The sequence below is a fragment of the Hyperoodon ampullatus genome (assembly GCF_949752795.1).
Source record: "Hyperoodon ampullatus genome assembly, chromosome: 18".
Classification (NCBI taxonomy): domain Eukaryota; kingdom Metazoa; phylum Chordata; class Mammalia; order Artiodactyla; family Ziphiidae; genus Hyperoodon; species Hyperoodon ampullatus.
The window spans coordinates 12,960,929-12,980,529 of record NC_136931.1 but is presented as its reverse complement, the minus strand read 5'-3'; the positions used below and the strand labels follow the sequence as shown (position 1 = coordinate 12,980,529).

The 19,601-nt window shown below is 52.9% G+C and overlaps 1 protein-coding gene across 2 annotated transcripts in view; it reads left to right on the top strand.

Moving 5' to 3' along the window:
* Positions 1–18,857, top strand: part of ZNRF1 (zinc and ring finger 1) — a 100,323-nt gene extending 81,466 nt beyond the window's left edge. Inside the window, exons 2-5 of one of the 2 annotated variants that reach the window (XM_079722857.1) lie at positions 5,249–5,344; positions 15,551–15,656; positions 17,183–17,274; positions 18,510–18,857. In XM_079722857.1, the coding sequence (XP_079578983.1) occupies positions 5,249–5,344; positions 15,551–15,656; positions 17,183–17,240 (260 nt within the window). In that variant the 3' untranslated portion in view covers positions 17,241–17,274; positions 18,510–18,857. Of the gene's footprint in view, positions 1–5,248; positions 5,345–11,450; positions 12,616–15,550; positions 15,657–17,182; positions 17,275–18,509 lie in introns of those variants that run through there. The other variant, XM_079722858.1, reaches the window with a different exon arrangement.
* The last annotated feature ends 744 nt before the right edge of the window (positions 18,858–19,601 follow it).

The following is a 19,601-nucleotide window of genomic DNA, read 5'->3' as shown; positions in this document are numbered from 1 at the left end:
CCAATGCTATAGGCTCAGGGCCCGAGTGGAAAGCAGAGCTCTGTCCTTCCATTTTAACAGAATTCCCAGGAAAAAATTAACAGTTTTGTTACAGTTTATGAGATTATCCAGGACCATGGGTGCTTCAGGAGAAATTGCTGGGATGATGTGGAAGGTTTGAGGTGAACATTTGGTGATACCTTGTATCTTTGTAGCATTTCACATTCTTTTTTTTTTGTTTTTGTAATTTATTTATAAAAATTTGTGTTGGGTCTTCGTTGCCGTGCATGGGCTTTCTCTAGTTGCGGTGAGCAGGGGCTACTCTTCGTTGCGGTGCACAGGCTTCTCATTGCGGTGACTTCTTGTGTTGCGGAGCACGAGCTCTAGGCCTAGGGGCTTCAGTAGTTGTGGCACGTGGGCTCTAGAGCGCAGGCTCAGTAGTTGTGGCACGTGGGCTCAGTAGTTGTGGCTCGCGGGCTCTAGAGCGCAGGCTCAGTCGTTGTGGCGCACGGGCTTAGTTGTTCCACGGCATGTGGGATCTTCCCGGACCAGGGATCGAACCTGTGTCCCCTGCATCGTCAGGCGGATCCTTAACCACTGCGCCACCAGGGAAGCCCTCACATCCTTTTTGCCATGTGTCTCCTCCTCCTGTACCAGTCAGCCTGTCCCACAGCCCAGGGAACATGGTGCACACTGGGTGGTCAGACTTCCTGGTTGTGTGCCAGCTCTGGCACTCTGGCTGCGTTACCTTGGGCAAGTGACCTACCTTGGTGTCCTCTTCTGCAAAATAGAGTTAACGTTAGCACCTACCTCATATTCCGGCAAATGAGAAGACACGTAAAGCCCAGTGGCTGCCCATAGCAACGTAAATGCAAGCTGTTATTTATCATCACGTGCACAAGTGGGTGCCGTAGAGGTTAGATGGGGACCTCAGCATGTACAGTGCCACGTCGGCTATACAGAAAGTGCCACACACAGTGCTCCAAAGTTCTGTGCTCTGAAGAGATGCCACCAGCAGTGATGGCCGCTGACCACCCCCAGCACACTTTTGCATGACCTGTGGCCAATGTGCCCTGCTGGTCCATCACCCCCATCTCTCAGCCCACCCCCCAAATCCCTTCTCCAGCCTGTTCCTTCCTCCTTGTCAAGCACTGCCTGGCTTGATGATGATGATACCACTGTTCATTTGTTTAGCTTCTTTTTAGTGTGCTTTCAGGTTTCTTATCTCATTTGATCCTCAAAAGGGAGGTAAATGTCTCTATTTTTCAGATGAAGAACTGAGGTCCAGGGAGAGTAGATAACTTGCCAAGGTCTTGAGGCTGGAAAAGCCAGGTTATTTTGGTCTTTCCCACTCATGACAGACCCTGAGTTATTTTTTTGAGCCTTACACACACACACACACACGCAGAGTTAGGTGATGCAAGTGGTAATGACCCTGCTTTCATTAGAATATAGGTCTCTCCCTACTATAGTGGTGCTTCCTGCAAGACATAATATTTCCCAGCCCACCTCTTTTTTTTTTTTTTTTTTTTGTGGTACACGGGCCTCTCACCGCTGTGGCCTCTCCCATTGCAGAGCACAGGCTCCGGACGTGCAGGCTCAGCGGCCATGGCTCACGGGCCCAGCCGCTCCGCGGCATGTGGGATCTTCCTGGACCGGGGCACGAACCCGTGTCCCCTGCATCGGCAGGCGGACTCTCAACCACTGTGCCACCAGGGAAGCCCCCCACCTCTTTTTTAAAACCCTGTTCCGAGATGTGTTTCCCAACACCACCAAGCAATTAACTTAATTCTGATAGCATCTACCTGGAGATAGCATCAGATCCCACAGGTCAAGGGCTCAGTCCCACAAGACTGCCCCCACTTCAGATGACAGTCACAAGCCCGGGTTGTCACCTCTGCTTCTGCCCAACGGGCTATTGATTGGAGGTTCCCATGCCCGCCCCCCCCCCCCCACATTTGTTTAATATGCTAGAGTAGCTCCCAGAGCTCAGAGAAACATTTTACTTACCAGATCAATGGTTTATTATAAAAGGATGTAACTCAGGAACAGCCCAAGGGGAGAGAAGCACAGGGCAAGGTGTGGGGAAAGGGCACAGGGCCAACACTGTCTCCAGGCACACTGCTCTCCTCAAATCTCCATGTGTGCACCAGCCCGGGAGCTCTCCAGACCCTGTCCTTTTGGAGTTTTATGGGGGCTTCATGACATAGGCATGATTGATTAAATCATTGGCCATTGGTGATCGATCCAACCTCCAGATCGAGGGTGGGGCTGAAAGTTCCAGTCCTCTAATCACATGGTTGGTTCCCTTGGCAACCAGCCCCCATCCTTAGGTTAACTAGGGCTTTCCAGAAGTCACCTCATTAACATAAACTCTGGTGTGGTTGAAAGGGGCTGGTTATGAATAACAAGACACTCCTTTTCATCCTTTCACCTTTGGCTCTGGAGCTATTTCAGGAAGTGATGACAGAAAACCAAATATAATCGGTCTTAGGGAATTCCAAGGGTTTTAGGAGCTCTATGCCAGAAATGGGACAAAGACCAAATATATACTTATGACTATAAATCACAATATCACACCTGCGGTCAGCTTTTTCTTCCCTAATGGCAAGGACTTTGGATTGGGAGCTAAGAAATCTTGATTCTGGTCTCAGCTCCGCCCCTAAATTGTTTAACTGATGGCCTCACTGGGGTCTCTTTCTTTATCTGTACAGTGAGAGGATTGGTCTAAACCTGTGAGTCTCAACTTGTTTTTTCCTAGGACATAAACGTCGGGTGACATTCCTTCCCAGACCTTCTTGTGGGGTGGCCTTCTTCCCAGCACCATAGCCGTAACTCGACCCCTCTCCTGTACTCAAGGAATCACGTTGGGGTGTGAGGGTTTGAATGATGCTATTGTAGCAACAACAATGAATCTGTTCTGAGTTATCAGAAAAGTGAGTAATGTACGAGGTGAAGGGCTTTTCTTTAGTAAGAAATCACTTTACCACCTCCCAGTGGCTGCATCAGGACATAGTGTTAGAGGACCTGTCAGCAGCACGTCCATCCTGGCCTGCCCGCAGCCCTGAGCCCTCAGCCCGCAGACAGCCTGCTAACTTAGCAAGTTTAAAGTGGAAGCATCCTGTAGTCAAAGTGTTGCAAAACCTTGGTCTTGTTAAAACATTTTTAAAATAAACTTTTTATTTTTATTTTTTTGGCCGCACCACGCAGCATGTTGGGATCTCAGTTCCCCGACCAGGGACCGAACCCGTGCCCCTTGCATTGGAAGCGCGGAGTCTTAACCACTGGACCGCCAGGGAAGACCCAACCTGGTCTTTTGAGTCAGAAAAAAGGGTGAACAAATCTTCCAATGGCTGGTCATTCTATGGAATGTTATTTAAGTATTGGTTTATTTGCAGGGCACAGGCATGAGGGTAGATTCAAGGGTCCAGAGGGACTCAGGTTAGATGTGAAGAGCATCCTCCTTCTACCAGACTCGAGTTCATTACTCACCTGTGCCAGGAAACTGGGGATGGACCCTCCCTCATCACGTTTCTTTTCCGTCTTCTGGTTTTGTCATTAATGGATTCATAAGCATCCAGAGATCAGAAAATACAGCCCTTTCTCAAAGCTTGGCCAGAGTCCTTGGGATGGTAGCACTTCCAAGAATTTTTAGCCAAGACACTTAGATGCTAACGCTCTTTGAGGAAAGGGGTTGGAGGAATGGGAACGGTGCCACGGAGTCTGAGGTCCACATTGCCTGGAGTGAACCGGACTGTGGATTTTCTGTCGGGTCCTGTAGCTCAGAGCATTGTCACTGAAGAGAGGAGGGTTTGGAGAAGACTTCAAGCAAAGTGCTTGTGCCCTACCCGGGAACGTGGGAGCCAGCTTGCTTCCTGTCTCAGCACCACCAGCTGCCAGGGTGGAGGGCTTTCCATACAGAATGAGCGACTCCCCTTGGGAAGGACACGGTGAAGGCGTGACCTCCTCTGTTCCTGGAGCTGCTAACAGTGAACACGAACCCTCGCCTCATAGTAAATATTGCTGAGAGATATTACCCGCATCCAGTGAAACCGTGCGTGGGACATTGTGACTGCAAATTAACAGAAGAGTCTGATCTTCACAACAATATTTTGGCGTGCTGTGTTTGACCTAGGAATTCCAGACTGAGAAAGTAGGGATTATGGTCACCAAAGGGAGCAGCTGTGATGTTTAAAATTCAATGTGGACAAATAAATAGATCACTTTTCAGTCTTTTTGGTAGAATGGAAAAGAAGTAATCCATTTTAAAGTAATTTTTATTTTATTTTTTATTTTGTGGCTGCGACGTGCGGCTTGTGGGATCTTAGTTCCCCGAGCAGGGGTCAAACCCAGGCCCTCGGCATTGAAAGCACACAGTCCTAACCACTGGACCGCCAGGGGATTCCCCATTTGAAAGCAATTTTAATAAAAGTAAAATGGGGGAAATTGAAAACAGCGGGTCTGTATTTATCTATAAAAATAGATCAAAACATAATTTGTTACAAAATAGGTCAAAGGACTAGGTTTACTTAATGGAGTTCAGCTCGGAAGATTCTCAACCAAAGTCTCCAATACTGATACAGTTCCGATGAAACTCCCTGGGTGTATAAGCACACTTCCTCGGGAATAAAACAGCAGGGTCTGTCGCCTATCATTGTGAAACAGCTGTTACTCTTGGTGGCATATGGCCAAGGCATGTGTGGCATTTGGGAGTGCTCTGGAGGGCCGCCCTGTGGCTCACACACTCTCGGAGGACAGCTGCCTGAGCCACGGGAGGAAAGGTGCTCTGGATGAGGGATGGAGGTGCCCAGGACTATAGGGATTCCTTCCACAGGTGATCCAGCCAAGTGGTTTGAGGGCTGGGAGGCGGAAGGGTGTTAAATTAAACTCTTATTATTCAAAGACAAATTATTTGTCTTGATTAGATCGATGCCTCCCTGTCCCCATTGCCCACTGGACCCCCTTGGGAAAGGGGGAAGGGTCTAATAGAAAAGAAAGCGCAAGTCAGCGGTCAGTGACTCCTGATGAACTTCAGCAAGGGGCCTGACAAGGGTGCGCCCCAGTGAAAAAATGGGAATTGGAGGCTGTAATCAGAAAACAAAATGTTGCCTGCCTTTAATGAAGAAGTCAGCGGTAGGATGTATCTAGACTGTAATTCGCCATTTTGACTCTGACCCCACAATGGCCAGAGTCACCTAAGAGTTTCCACATTTATGATGGATATATTTGGTTTGGAAAAAACCATTTCATTCTATTTCCTCTTTTTCAGGTTTCAAGTGCCCCATTTGCTCCAAGTCTGTGGCTTCCGATGAGATGGAAATGCACTTTATAATGTGTCTGAGCAAACCTCGCCTCTCCTACAACGGTAAGAGCTTGGCTGGGGCGGGAGGTGTGGGGGGAGCTCTGAGCAAGGGTCTTGCCAGCCTCCGTGGCTCTGGGCAGCATGTCCACCCCGCCTTCCGGCAAGAGGAGTGGACCAGGGAGGAAGGCACAGGGGCGGGGTCTGGAAGTCCCTTGGGTGGCCAGTGAGCCCTGCCCTTTCTTCCACCCACTTAGTTCCTTGCACCTCTGGTCAGGAGACAGGCCTTGGTCACATAGCTGACAACAGAGGGCCCAGCGGGAGCACCAGCCCTCTGTGGGGAAGGGAGTCTGGGTTGTGCCTTGCACACAGTGCTTCAGCCTGACTCTCCACAGTAGAGTAGGTGTGATTTGTGGACACCTTTGGGGATTGAGAATGCTGACCTGCCACCTCATCGCTGCCCCGAGGCTGTGCTGCTTCCTGCCTTGGAGGCGGCCATGGGACTGAGCAGTGAGCACAACGGGGGACCCAGTGAAACCCCCCTGCCATGGCACCTCTGTGGACAAAACGAGGGTCAGCACCTGCCTGGTTTACTTTGGGGAAGGCTTGGAGCCCAACTGTTCTGGGTTCAGAGCCTGCCTTGGCCACTTACTTACTGGCTCTGTGGTCTTGAACAAGTGCTCAGTTTGTAGAGCCTTGGTATTCTGGTCCCTAAAATGGGGATTTCAGTACAGGGTTCATAGGATTTTTGTCAGAATAAAGTGAGCTATTACACATAAAAGCTTTCAGTCCGGAGCCTGACACGTGGTCAGTGCTCAGGAAGTTACAGCTGCCCCGAGATATGCAAGGCCGTCCCTGGGTTTCTTTTCATCCTTTTCTGAAGTGGACCGACTGCTCTTGAGTTCCTTGCACCCTGTGCTGCCAGTGACTCTTGGGCCTTCCATCCTTACGTGCTTAGTTTGGTCTTCAAACCATGTTCCTCAGAGAACTGTGTCTTCTACGAGAATGGGCACTGGATCTGAGAGGGGTGTGCCCGACCTGACCCCAACCCCGGCCTGCCTCGTAGGTTAGGGTCACGGCGACGCTTAGGAAAACAGCGCTGAGATTTCTCAGGGCCCCAGGACCGGGCAGGAGGTGGGCCCGCATCACCTGACCCCCATCCTGTCCATGGAAGTTTCCCAGGTCGACTCTCCTTACAGACCTTCCTTGGGCTCCTGCCTCCTTAGACCCACCTGTGTAGGCCACATAATTCCAGATTGTTCCTGCGAAATTAATCTGACGAATCTGATCCACTTGATTCTCCTGAAGACACGTCCTGCTATTCTCTGATCTCTTGTCTTGCACCGCCAACAGATTCTGGACGTGGGCTGGCTGGCTGGTTACCCTTTGTCTCAGATACACGTGGTCTGGTGACCTTTGCCATCTCTGAGCCCAGGTGTCCTTCGCTTTCCTCTCCTCCCTGGTTGTCCAGGGAGCCCCCGTTCTCCCCAGGGGACAGCCTCTCCCGTCCCTGGGGTCTGACTGATGCTGAGTCTCTGAGTCTCGTCCCTCGAGCTCTGGGCTCCCCGTCAGGCGCGTCGAGGATGCTCAGCTCCACTTCGTTCCTTGTCTCTGCCTGGGACCAGGGAGGGAGAGGAGCCTTCTCCGGCGGCTGACAGCCCTCCCCCGCCGTGTGACCTCAGAAACCGTGTTCACTTATCTCCCACGTGCGCAGCACCCCCGTGAAGGCTGCTTTTTGTCCCGTGGGGCACTGGGCAGAGTTCTCTGTGGACACTGCCTTGCTGTCATGAGAACACAAAGCAGCCTCAGAGTGGGCTCACCCGACAGGCCTGGGCTCTTGGCGTCATAAGGGAGAACTTTGCAGGGCAGCTGTGGAGGGCAGAGCGCTCTTGGGGCCACTCTGTAAGGAGGACCCACGTGCCCGGCTTGGACAGTGGGGGAGGTGAGGGCATGGGCTTCTCTCCCGGAGAACTGCCCGGGATACCTGCAGCGCCTCTTCCACGTGAGCATGTACGTGCCAGCGCTGCCATAGGTGTCCTTGCCTTTCCTCTTTGCCTCCAAAGAGAGGCAGTCTTGGAGAGCAGTCCTGACAGCCCAGCCCGAGCACAGGTCGCCTGCAGAAGCTACACTCAGAGTCGGAGTCCCCTTAGAGGAAGCAGAGGTTGGCCAACCAGTCTGAGGCATAACTGTGGCTATTCTTGGTCTCTTCCCACTTTTTCCTTCCTCTCATTGAAAAGCTACCTCTTTGGGGGAGTGGGGTGTGTGTTTGTGTGTGAGAGAGTGTGTGAGTGTGAGTGTAAATTAGAAGCTTTAAACTGGAAGATCTCTTTTGCAAAAGCCAGTCCTTTACCACCTGAGGCAAAGAAAGGCATGTTGTTCCTGGTCCCATCAATGGAATTTGTCTTAAGGTGAGGAAAGTGCTTCAGAAACAGTGGCCTGGCCCCTCCATCATGGCTGGATTCCTCACATTCAGTCCTTGTCTTTTCTAAAGACACCTAACCCTTCCAGATAAGAGAAAGGCATTTGTCACTTGGGGTTTGTATATGGAGTGTGAGTCTCCGGGCTGGTCTAGGGCCTGGTTTAGTTCAGATAAGGCACAGGCCTTTCGGGGCCTTAGGCCAAAGTCCCAGGTCTGACCTCTAGGTATTTATTTTGGTTTTGCCAGTAACATATTTTACCAGTGATTTCTTATCATCCTGACCTCCCCAGCTTCACTTTATCTCTTCTACCAAAAAAGAAAGAAGTGAAGAGACTTAAAGCATTTGTGAGGTGTAGAACTCCCAGAATCTTTCTGGAAAGGGGAGAATCTGAGACTTTCTTAGTGGAGTAAGAAGCGCTATATTCTTGTGAAGATTCACTGGAATTCCTGGTCACTCCCATCTACACACACACACACACACACACACACACACACACACACACACACACACACACACACATATACCCTTCCTGTAGCTGCTGGCACCAATTGGAGAAATTTTTAGGAAATTTATAGCGGTTATATAAGATGAAATTTAGTTAACCACCAAAGGCGGGGGGAGTAGAAACCTCCTAAATGAGACAGATAGAAAGTAGTATTTTTCTTATTATGAGGGTTGGCCTGAGCCGTGGGTTGGAAGGCCTCCAGTAGCTGCCTGCCAGATTTAAGAAAAAAAAAAGCCAGTTTTGGAAAGGCAAGACTAGTTTAACTGGTTTACCCTGTGCTCAAGAGAAATGTGAAGGCCAGTAACTGGTGCTTCTCAGCAGGCACCTGGTTTGTGAGTCCTGGTGACCCATTGGGAGGGGTAGGGAAGGCACCACAGAGCGCAGAATCGTCTATCCTCCATTCTCTTCAGTGGGCCGCTCTGAACCCAGGACCCCGCAAAGATGAGAGAGAGTTGGGGGGACCGGGACCCCTTTCTGCAGGTAACTGTGGTCAGCTTGATTGGGCCTTGTCATTTCTCTTCCTTTCCAATATCTGTTTGTGGTTCTGAGACTGGGGGAACTTGCATTCTCAAGAACATGCACTCAGCTTTTGACCATCCTACTGGTCAGCCAGCAAAACGAGCCTTGAGATGAGGGGCCTGATTCTGCTATGAACAGAAGAGAGTCACAGTACTGGAGTGGAGGGGGGTCGTGACAGATGACTGATTGTCCACTGAAAGCTGAGGAGACCCTGGTTCCAGGACCAACCAGGGGTCCTTGGCTCTGGGAGAGTCTGGCGTGTGGCAGGTCCATTTGCCAGCAGTATTAAGAGAGCTTGATGGCTGTCAAAGCAGCTTCAAAAGTTCCTCTCCCCCTCGCTTTCTTCTGGGGCGCAGACCCATGCCCTGCTTCTTAGGTCCTGACCATCCATCCCTCCTCTCTACTGAAAGTCATTGCCCCCAACTCCAGGGCTCTTGAAATGATAAATGTCACACAAGGTTTCTTTAAAGGAAAGGGAATCTGGCTCCCCCCAAAGCAGGAATGCCTCCTGCTAGTTTAGCCCCAGCCAGCAGACCTGTGTAAATAGTGCTTGTGTAGCCCATGTCTCTGCTCTCAGGGATCCTGTGGTTGGGGTGGCAGTGCCTTTTCTTGGGCCTTGGGGAGCCAGGTTCTGGCCGGGGAGTGTGCCCAGCCCAGTGGGGCACTGCCAGGAGCTATTGTTCAATGCCTAGCAGCAGCTGAGTCTGACTGCGAGGTGTCTGTCTGGAGGTGTCTGTCTGGGTGCTCTTCCTGCAGGAGGGAAGGGAGGAGGACTCCCGGCAGGCCGCTGGGTGAATGAGGAGTGGGTGGGAGGGAGACCGGAGGAGAGGGGACTGAATGGGGTCACAGGCAGCCTCTGTAAACAGGAAGCCCTGTGGGCCTGAGGGCTCCCCGCTCTGCTTGTTGTGATCGCAGCCCATCTTGTCAGAACAATTGGATCCAGAACAATTGGGTCGTGCCTCACAGTCTGTGGGTTGCGGTGGAGACGCCACTGGTGGTAGGGGAACTCTCTACTCGAAGTCTCCCCTTTGCCTGGAGATTTCCCAAGAAGGGAGCTGGCGACGCCTGGCAGTGGTGGCACTGCCCCTTCCTGTCCCCCAGGAGGCTGGGCCAGCAGCTCTGCACATGCCGAAGGGTCTACAAGCCTGGGCTCTTCCACACCTAGGCTGGAAATGAGGCCGGTGGTGGAGCCTTTGTTTCTGAGTCATTTGCTGGGGATTCTCCCCCTGGCTCCCACTTTCCTTCCTCCTAGGACTGTGACTGCCATCAGGCAGCAGGGGAAGTGGGTTCTGTACGGCACCGCTCAGCTGCACCACGCCAGCCTTCCCTCCATGCTGCCAGCAGCTCTGCGGGTCCCCTCGGGGGACGTCGAGCCTGTGCTCTCTGCAGGGCAGCAGTACAGCTCCCTCAGCCTGGCCTGTTCATGCTGAGCACCCAGGTTCCTCCACCACATTCACAAAGAGAAAGATCTGAAGCTGTCTGTGAGATGGGTGGTGGTTTCCAGCCGCAAGGAAGAGACTCTACTGCCTGGTCATTTAAGGAAAGGAGGCAGGGTGGCCAAGTGGAAGGAGCTTGGCGTGGGAGTCATGGCCACTTACCAGCTGCCTGAGCTGAAGCGCAGACATCCCCCCAGGGTCTTTAGGACTCACTGAGATGTGTGTGCGACATGTGTGGCATACAGCTGCCCCCAAAGAAGTGAGGGCTCCTTTTTCTCCTCCTCCTCGATCACTTTTCTCAGATAAACAGCAGCTGTCAGGAAGGGGGCAGAAGTGTGCCATCACCTCCCACCGCAGCGCTGTCACAGAGAGCGTCGCCTGCCACTCTGGGCTGGCTAGAGGGCCAGGCATTGGCACCGTCAGCACCATCCCTCAGGCCAGGCACACGTCCACACTCCCCGCTGGGCAGGGCCGTTGGCTTTGCACACGGTGTCGGGAAGCTGGCGGCTGTGGGTGCTTGAGAGGCAGTAAGAAAAAGGAAGAAAGCACAGCTTGGTTCTGTGTCCTCCTCAGCCAGCATCGGTTGAGCCCCCCTCCTCTAGGGACCTCAGGTGCCCGGGGGCGTTTGGGTCCATCTGCAGAGTGGCCTTAACTTGTGCCAGGCTCGGGGTCCCCGGCTTCAGACTGCAAGGTCCTCCGACAGCAGACAGCAGGCTCCCATCACAAGAGTGCGGAAGTCTCGTAGGATCTGGGTGATAGCCAGGCTTCAGCTTCAGCCATTTCCCCTCGCCTGCTAGGCGCCCAGGGACAGCTGGGGGCTGCTGATTCCTAGAGCCCAGGGATTGGGACGGGAAGTTTTACCCAGCCCACTCAGGCCTGTGGCTGGATTTGGGCTCCTGCCTTCCGCTGTGGGGAGATGTTGCTCCCCGGGCACTGCGCTGGGTGTGAGCACTCCCTGCTGCCCCACGCTCTCAGGGTCCCAGCCCTGGCTCCTCTTCATCCCAGGACCGCTCAGGCAGCCTTTTGCAGCCAGGGCTCTGGGTGCTGGTGAAATGTGCTCCCCACTTGTGCCAGCCTGGCAGGCAGCTGTGCGGTTTAGTTCTTCCCATCCGTGCTGCAGACCCAGGCTGGCTGCTAAGCACTGTGCATGAAGATGTCCTGTAATGGGTTGTGTGGTGGCGATCGACTGTTCGTAAGAAAAGTCTGGTGTCGAGCCTCCATGTACTCAAGTCTGAGTCCTTGATAAGAAGATGAACCACCCTTGTGCCACTTTCTCCTTCCCCTTCCCCTAGTGATACCGAGCGAGAAAAGAGCGGAGAGTCCAGTCCAGTCCCGCTGAAGAAGCAAGCCCCAGGTCTCGTCCCCTTGCCTGGCTCCCGCCCCCATCCCAGCCTGGACCTGACAGGACAGACAGAGCGCAGCTCATGCAGAAAACTGTTTGGGACCGAGGGAATTCTGACTTGCCCCTGGGCTCACAGCTGACTTGCCCCTGGGCTCACAGCTGACTTACCAATCAGAAGGGGACGCTGATTCGGAATCAGTAATGTTGCTGTGCTCCCAAGGAAATCATCCATAAGTGAGGAGGGAAGCACGGAAAAGGGGCTGTATCCCAGATCCTCACTTTACAGATGAGATGCTGGAGACAGAGTGGGAATAAATGCCCAAGAAGGTCTGCAGTATGACTGCCTTCTCAGAGCTGGTCTGTTTTTCCTCCCGTCTTTATTGGAGTTTTTTCCTCCCAGTATTTTATTATGAAAAATGTCAAACGTACAGCAAAGTTGAGAGTTTTGCAGTGAAAACCAAAATACCCCCCACCTAGAGTCTACGTTATACTGTACTTGCTCTATCACATGTCTCTCCACCCACCAATCCGCATTATCCTTTTGATACATTTCAGAGTGAAATGAAAACGCTAGTCTGTTTCTTTATTGGGGGTTGTTAATTATAAAAGTAATGCCTGGGCTTCCCTGGTGGCGCAGTGGTTGAGAGTCCGCCTGCCGATGCAGGGGACACGGGTTCATGCCCCGGTCCGGGAGGATCCCACATGCCACGGAGCGGCTGGGCCCGTGAGCCATGGCCGCTGAGCCTGCGTGTCCGGAGCCTGTGCTCCGCAACGGGAGGGGCCGCGGCGGCGAGAGGCCCACGTACCGCAAAAAAATAAATAAATAAAAATAAAATAAAATAAAATAAAATAAAATAAAAGTAATGCCTGTTCACACAATTCAAAAATATATAAAAATATCTTTCTTCTAATCCTCCTTTCCTCCACTACTATTAAAGTGTGTGTTTCCCTCCAGACTTTTTGCTGTGCTTCCACACACACAAATATTTAAATGTGTATGGTATCTAGTGCTTTTTTAAAAATGGGATCATACCCTTTTACAGATGTGCCGCTTGCCACGTTTGGAGTCTGAGGTTACACTCCAGTGGCAGACCGACTGTGTGCTGTCTGCTTTTCCCTCCACGTCACCCTTTCAGGTGGCCTTTGGGGCTTTGGCGTAGGCAGATCTTAACAGAGAACATGACCACAGGCTGTCCTGGTGGCCTGGAAGCTGAAAGTGGCTTCTCTCCCAGCTCTTGTGCATAAGGATTTAAGTACTGAATTGATTCTATCTTAGTTTTCCTTGGGGTTCCTGATGGGGGGCTCTGAGTCACCATACCCTTCTAGGCCATGAAGAATCCTCATTTTATGAGCCCCAGATGTTTCCCCTTCCACTAAAGTAATCAGAGGGCACAAAGAAACCGTAGTGGTGGAGGGCAGCCCCGCAGAGGGTCCCCGGCCCTGCCCCATTCATGAGCCCTCTGACTTTGGCAAGGGGTCTGATTCTCTGGCTGCAGTGTCCCCGTTTGCAAAACAGGAATAACACCGTGTGCCCTGCCTGGCTTGTAAGATCCTGAGGCTCACTGAACACACATGAAATCTCAGTATGTATCATTGTCAGTGTTCACGATCAATAAACATCTTTCAGAAGTGGGGAATTACCCTGCTTCAGGCTTTGCTTTCTTTACATCCAGAACCTGTTCTCAGGGTATTTCTCCTATGGTTTTGAGAACTTCTGGGTAACCTTTTGCTGACTTCACCTCTTTCACCTGCCTTTCAAATATTAGAATTCACCTGGGTTCAGTCGTCTGCCTTCTTTAGATTTGTCTAAGCTCTTTATCCCACATCTACCCCTATTGCCCACATCTCTCCTCTAAATCCCAGACCTGGACTTGAATGGACTCCAGCAGGTTTCCATTAGCGCGTCCTGGGGGAGACGCCTGGTCAGCGCCTACCAGCCAGCTCTGAGCTCATCAGTTCTTCCCAAGCTGGCCCTCCTCCGGACCCCCCTCGCTCTGACAAGTGTGTGCCCCCTCCCCTGCCCCCCGTTTGCCCAGCTGCCCCAATTCATGCCATCCATCTCTCCCCATTGCTGGTGCTGGCCTGGAGTTCATCTCGCCTGCACCACGGCATTAGCCTCCATAGCGGGCTCTCCATCTGCAGGCTCTTCCAGTCATTTCCAGTAGTTTCAGGAGACTAGATGGGATCAGTGCGTCTCCAAGGCCCTTCAGTGACCCAGATAAAGCCCAGGTGGCACAGCAGGATACAAGTCCGTCCTCAGGAAGTTGGTCTCATCTACCCGCCCCGCCACCCCGTGGCCCCAGGACTCTGTACCTACCACAGCAGACATCCTGCCTTGCCAGGTGCACAGATGCTGTCCCCTTTGCCTGGAATATCCCTCCCTGAACAGTCCCCAGCCCGATTAGGCATCTCCCGTACTTCTCACATCTGGATCTGTGTGCGTCGTAAGACTTCCAGGAATTCCTGTGCTGTTCATTTCCGTCTTCTTGTTCAGCCGCCCCTGCTAGACTATGAGTTTCTTGAATCCTGAGACCGTGGCTTATTCACTGAGTCAGCAGTGCCCAGAATGTCATAGAAATGTTGTAGGGGATGCTGGCTCGGCCTCCTGTTGTGCTCGGGCTGTTCTGGTCACGGCTTCGCTTGGGGACTCGGTGGGCAGCAGCTTCCTTCCATTCATTCTTTTCTGGTGGGGTGTGGGGTGTCTTTTTTAAATATTTAACTGAGTTAAAATTTGTATGACACACAAGTAACCATTTTTACATGTACAGTGTAGTAGCATTTGGGACATTCACAATGTTGTGCAACCACCATCTCTGTCTAGTTCCAAACATTTCATCATCCCAGAAGGAACTCCTTGCATGATTCCACTTACATAAAGGATCTAAAGCAGTCAACCCCACAGAACCAGAGAGTAGAAGTGTGGTTGACAGGGGAGAGGGAAACAGGCAATTGCTATTCAACTGGCAGAAAGTTTCAGTTATGGGGCTTCCCTGGTGGTCCAGTGGTTAATTAAGACTCCTCGTTCCCATTGCAGGGGGCCCGGGTTCGATCCCTGCTTGGGGAACTAGATCCTGCATGCCACACCTAAAACCTGGTGCAGCCAAATAAATACATAAATAAATATTGGGAAGGGAAAAGAAAGCTGATAATGTGACTTTTTAAAAAAAAGAAAAAAGTTTCAGTTATGTAATATGTATAAGTCTAGAGGTCTGCTCTGTAGCATGGTGCCTATACCAATAGTATACCGTACTCTTACATTTTTATTAAGAGGGTAGATCTCATGTTACCACAAGAAAAACAAAGGAAAATCCCTTACTCATTAAGCAGTCACTCCCCAGTGCCCCCTGCCCCCAGCCCCTGACCTACTTTTTTGTCTCTGAATTTGCCTCTTCTGGACATTTCACATAAAGGGGATCAGACAGCAGGTGGCCTTTTGCATCTGGCTCCTTCCACTCAGCACCATGTTTTCGAGGTGCATCCACGTTTCAGCAGGCGTCACCTCTTCACCCCTTTCCTGGCTGAGTGGATACGCCGTTGTGTGGGGCCACGCGGTTCATTTCTCCGTTCACCCGCTGGCGGACATTTGGGTTGTTCCCACCTTGGGCTCTCGTGAATGATGCTGCCGTGGACACACACGTACGCGTATTGGCTGGGGTACCTGTTTCTTCCCTTCACCCTCGCCTCGTACCACTCTCCTCATCACCATTTTTTTCCAGACCAGAAATCCAGTGCACCTGGTCTGTGTGTATGTTTAGGGGGAAAGTCTGTTCAGGGAACCATTCTGTCTCGTGCTGCCTCTGCTGCACGTCTCCTCCTCTCCAAGCCTTTTTCATCCTTCATCGCCCGGGCCGCTTACTTGGTGATTAATCCCATTTTGTCTTCAGGTAGTTAGCGTGTGGTTTGCATGTCTTGTGTCCACAGGGAGGACCTTTACGTCAAGGTCCCTCTTGGGCTTTCGCCGACTCAGGTGACCCGCACAGTCCCAAGCAGCTCCGAGATCCCTGCCTGCTGGTGACCGACCCCCCGCTCTCCCCTGTCCCCCCTTTGCAGATGACGTGCTGACTAAAGATGCGGGTGAGTGTGTGATCTGCCTGGAGGAGCTGCTTCAGGGGGACACGATAGCCAGGCTGCCCTGCCTGTGCATTTATCACAAAAGGTACGAGAGGGCCAGCAGGGCCAGCTTAGCTGCACCCCCGACCCCAGAGGGCCCCTTCCCTGTGGGTGGGGGGAGAGACGGGCAGACTGTCACTAGCCGCCCCGTCCCCCAGCACTCTGAGTGGAGTCGAGGCAGAGGTCAGCAGGTGGGGAGTCCTGGACGTGCTGAGCGCAGAGCCTGGGTGGCGGGGCCGACGGGGAGGCCTGTGGAGCCCCTGCCCCCTGGGAGGTTGAGTCCCCGTCCATCTCTGTGAGCCCCTCTGCCCCAGTGTGCAGACCCTGGTCTGGTGGCGGGGGCGGGTCAGCACGGAGGGGTGTGCTGGCTGCCCTGGGCCCGCCCGTCCTCCCCAGAGGCCCAGCAGGCAGGAATAGCCACTACCTGTGGGCCCCGGTGCTGCGAGCTGCTATAATTAGCAGGACTGAGATTCGCCCTCAGGCTCCAGCATGAGCCTCATTCTTGATTCCAACTGGAAAGAAGACACCTCCTTACCCAGGATGGGAGGACGCTCTGTGCTGCCCGTGGCCTCCACCTGTTCTCGGCCCCTGGAGCCCCAGAGCTGCTTCCTGACACACAGCCTTTTCCAAAGCCTGACTCACGGGGCCACTGGCCACGGGACAGCACATGGATGTGGCTGGTGTCAGAAAGGCACAAGTGAGGCCTAAGGGGAGGGGGTCTTGGCCTGGACGCAGCACCCAGCACTCCACTGTCCCAGGGAAGCATTGACCAGAGCCAGAAGAAGGGAATCTTCGGCTCTGGGAGAGACTTATGCAAATGATCTGTCTGGTTCCTGTTTTGAAAATACCCAGATGTTTTACAGAAAGCTGTCTTGGGCCAATTTCTCTTCCCTCTCTGTTCAGACAGTGCTTTCTGTAAACACTAGAGACCAGGATTTCCCTGCTAGCCTCTTGTCTGTCTCTCCTGAGCAATGTCACTAAGCCACAGGGCCAGTCCTCCCCTGGCCCACCTTCTCCAGGAAGGAGGACTAGATGCTGGCTGCCCACCACAGCCAGCCAAGCCAGGTTGAGCTTGGGGGTCTCCTGAGAGGGAGACCAGGGAGGGAGCCTCAGGCTGCTCCTGTGACTCAGGAGAGGGCTTGCTCAGGGTGATGACCAGCCTGCCAGGGCTTTGTTCCCACTTCTTTGCCCTTTAAGCCTTGGAGATAGTTGACTGGCTGCCCTGTGCAGCCCCCCACTCTCACCCTCCGACCCATAGCTGTTGCCGTCCTCCTGGGCTCCATGCCCCTGAGGCCTTGTCCCTCTCAAGGCCACACTCCCTGCATCCTGCAGCACCTGGGTCCACCCCAAGCCCATACGCACTGCACTGGGACTCCATACGCACTGCACGGGGACTCCGGCTGCGCCAGGACCCCCCTGGGTGTCCTCCCATCTGCTAGCAGACAGTGGGTATAAGGGGTCCCCGCAGGTGAGCATCAGGCATTCCCTGCCCAGAGACCCGACCCTTGGAGCTAGCCCCCAGGGAGCGGCCTGGCCAGCCAGTGATGTGTCTCCCTTGCCGTCTCCCCTCAGTTGCATAGACTCGTGGTTTGAAGTGAACAGATCTTGTCCAGAACACCCCGCGGACTGACCCTGCTGGGCTCGCTCGCTGACTCCTCTCAAAGGTGAGCCCGTGGTTGGGGTCGCGTCGCTCTGGGGCCTGGAGGCGGGGAGGGGGGCTGAGCTGCCCTCACGGCACCCCGCGCCGCGCCTCCCCTGGCCAAGAGGGGTCAGGGGAGAGGAGAGCATCTCAGCAGCAGGGGTTCCGTGGTGGGGGGAGGGTTCCTGGGAAGGATGAGAGTCCAGACTCGCATGTGGCAAGGAAGAACCTGCCGGGTAGAGGAAGGTGAGTTGGGGGAAGGCCCGTCGTGTTCCCCGTGTCTAGGGCGAATCTCCCCGAGGAAGGTTCAGGAAGGTCCCTTGGAAAGTGCTGGGCAGGAGAAGCAGCACAAGCCCTGGGACAGGATGCTGCTTTGCACCCCGGCTGTGCCTCGTGCTTGCTGGGGGGCCGGGGAAGGTCCTTGCCCCTCGGTGGCACGGGTGTCTCTGCTGCTTCTTTGGGGACGGGATAATCTCGCGTCCCCACGTGGACAGCACACTCATTAGACAAGACCGAGTGTGGGACGGCGCCTCGTTCCCTGCAGCGCTTGTCAGCCGTCAGCTCTTGGCTGGTTCTTCCCACCTGCACCCACCGCCCTCACCCCCTTCCAGATGAATCTGAGGCCTCCAGGCCAGACCTGGGGCCCCGCCACCCAGCACAACCAGCTTCCTCCCGAGATGTGCACATGTGCTCCCCTGTCACCGTCGTCCCACCCCAGTTTCTCCCCCAGGCACCCTGCTTTACTGCTGACCATTCTCTCCTGTCCCCATCCTACCTGTCCCTCCTGAGCTCTGGGCTGGCACTTTTCTGTTTTCTGCCAAACAAACCAAACCCCCAGAGAAACCAAAACCCACCTCATCTCACATGAATCCAAGGGTTTGGGGGCCTCTTTTGCGCTCTTTCTCTCTCTCTCTCCCTCTCCCTCTTTCTCTCGTTTTTTTTCTTTTGTTCTTTCTTAGGTTTATTTTACTTATTCCAAGTAAACTCCCAGAACAGCTGATGATGTCAAACTATTCAGGGACATTTGCCCTTTTTACCTTCACCTCAAAAACTGAGGACGTGGGTGAAGAAAAGGCTGGGGGAGGAGGGAGGCAGAGGGAATGCAGCCTGGTGCTGGCTGCAGGTCCAGATTCCCGGCATGCTGTTTGGCTTCGGGGCCCCCAGACCGGAGCCACAGGTGCCCCTGCCCGGCCTCAGCGGGATGCACGCGGCTGGCCTCAGGCCCGACGGAGCACGACTTACATCTTACGGTCCCCACAGGGACAGCCAGGCCCCCGTTCCTGAGAGGAGGCTTCGGACACTGGGGCAGAGCTGAGCTGGGGACACCAGTGGGAACAGGGCACCCCTCCTGCACTGACTTCCAGAGAATGGTTCTCCCTTTCTCCCTGAGGACACCAGATTGAATGAGAGCGAGTTTGAGAGAAGAAAGAATCACCCAATATCCTTCCCCTCATCCTCATCTCAGGAGGGAAAGGGCATTTTCTTTTTCACCTTTGAAAGGCGTTGTGGGTCTGTCTCTAAAGTGTTTACAAAAAAAAAATATATAAAAAAAAATGTCTAGTGTCGACTGGTGTTTTCCCTCGTGATGTTTACAGATTGCCGTCTGCTGCCCGGCCAGAACCCGCTCAGTGACAAAACGACCAGAGCCGGGTTCTCGCCACTCGCAGAGCAGAGCTCACAGCCCTCCTGTGCCCGGCACCCGGCGGTCTCTCCATCAACCGCTCTGCCTTGGTTTTTTTTTTTTGTTATTGTTTGTTTGGTTTTCTCCCCAATTTTCTGGCTTGGTTTTGCACTTTTCTCCCCTTGGGACCCTGATATCTTGACTTCATTGCCAAAAACCAACCCACTGAGGACCTTCTCCCCGCCTCCTTTCCATTCCTCCTCCCCTCTTCCCTCCTGGTTCTGGTCAGTTCAGAGGATTTAACAATCACAAGTGTCCTGCAAAAATGCCTGAACGTTTTTCTTAGACCCCTGTGGATTTTTTTTTCCAGAAAACCTAGACAAACAAAAGACTTATTAAAGGGATATGTACAGCTGCCCCTGTTTTCAGGCATTCTGTTTGAGAACATTCTAGCCATTGATGTTCACATGTGGCATCAGCCCCTGCAAGATAGGTTTCTGTATTTATATTTTAAAATACAAAAAAAAAACCTTATAAAATGTTTAAAAATACGTTCAAAGCTGGGGGAAAAGGCTTTCTTCATTAGTCAAGGTGTTTTGATATGGTATTAAAGTAATGTCTAATAAAAGATGCACTGTGTGACTTCATTTTAATCAAGTATTGTTACACAATCAAGAAATGGGCGTTGAAGGTCTGTCCCTGCTCCCTTGCCTACCTCCTTAGCCTTCTTT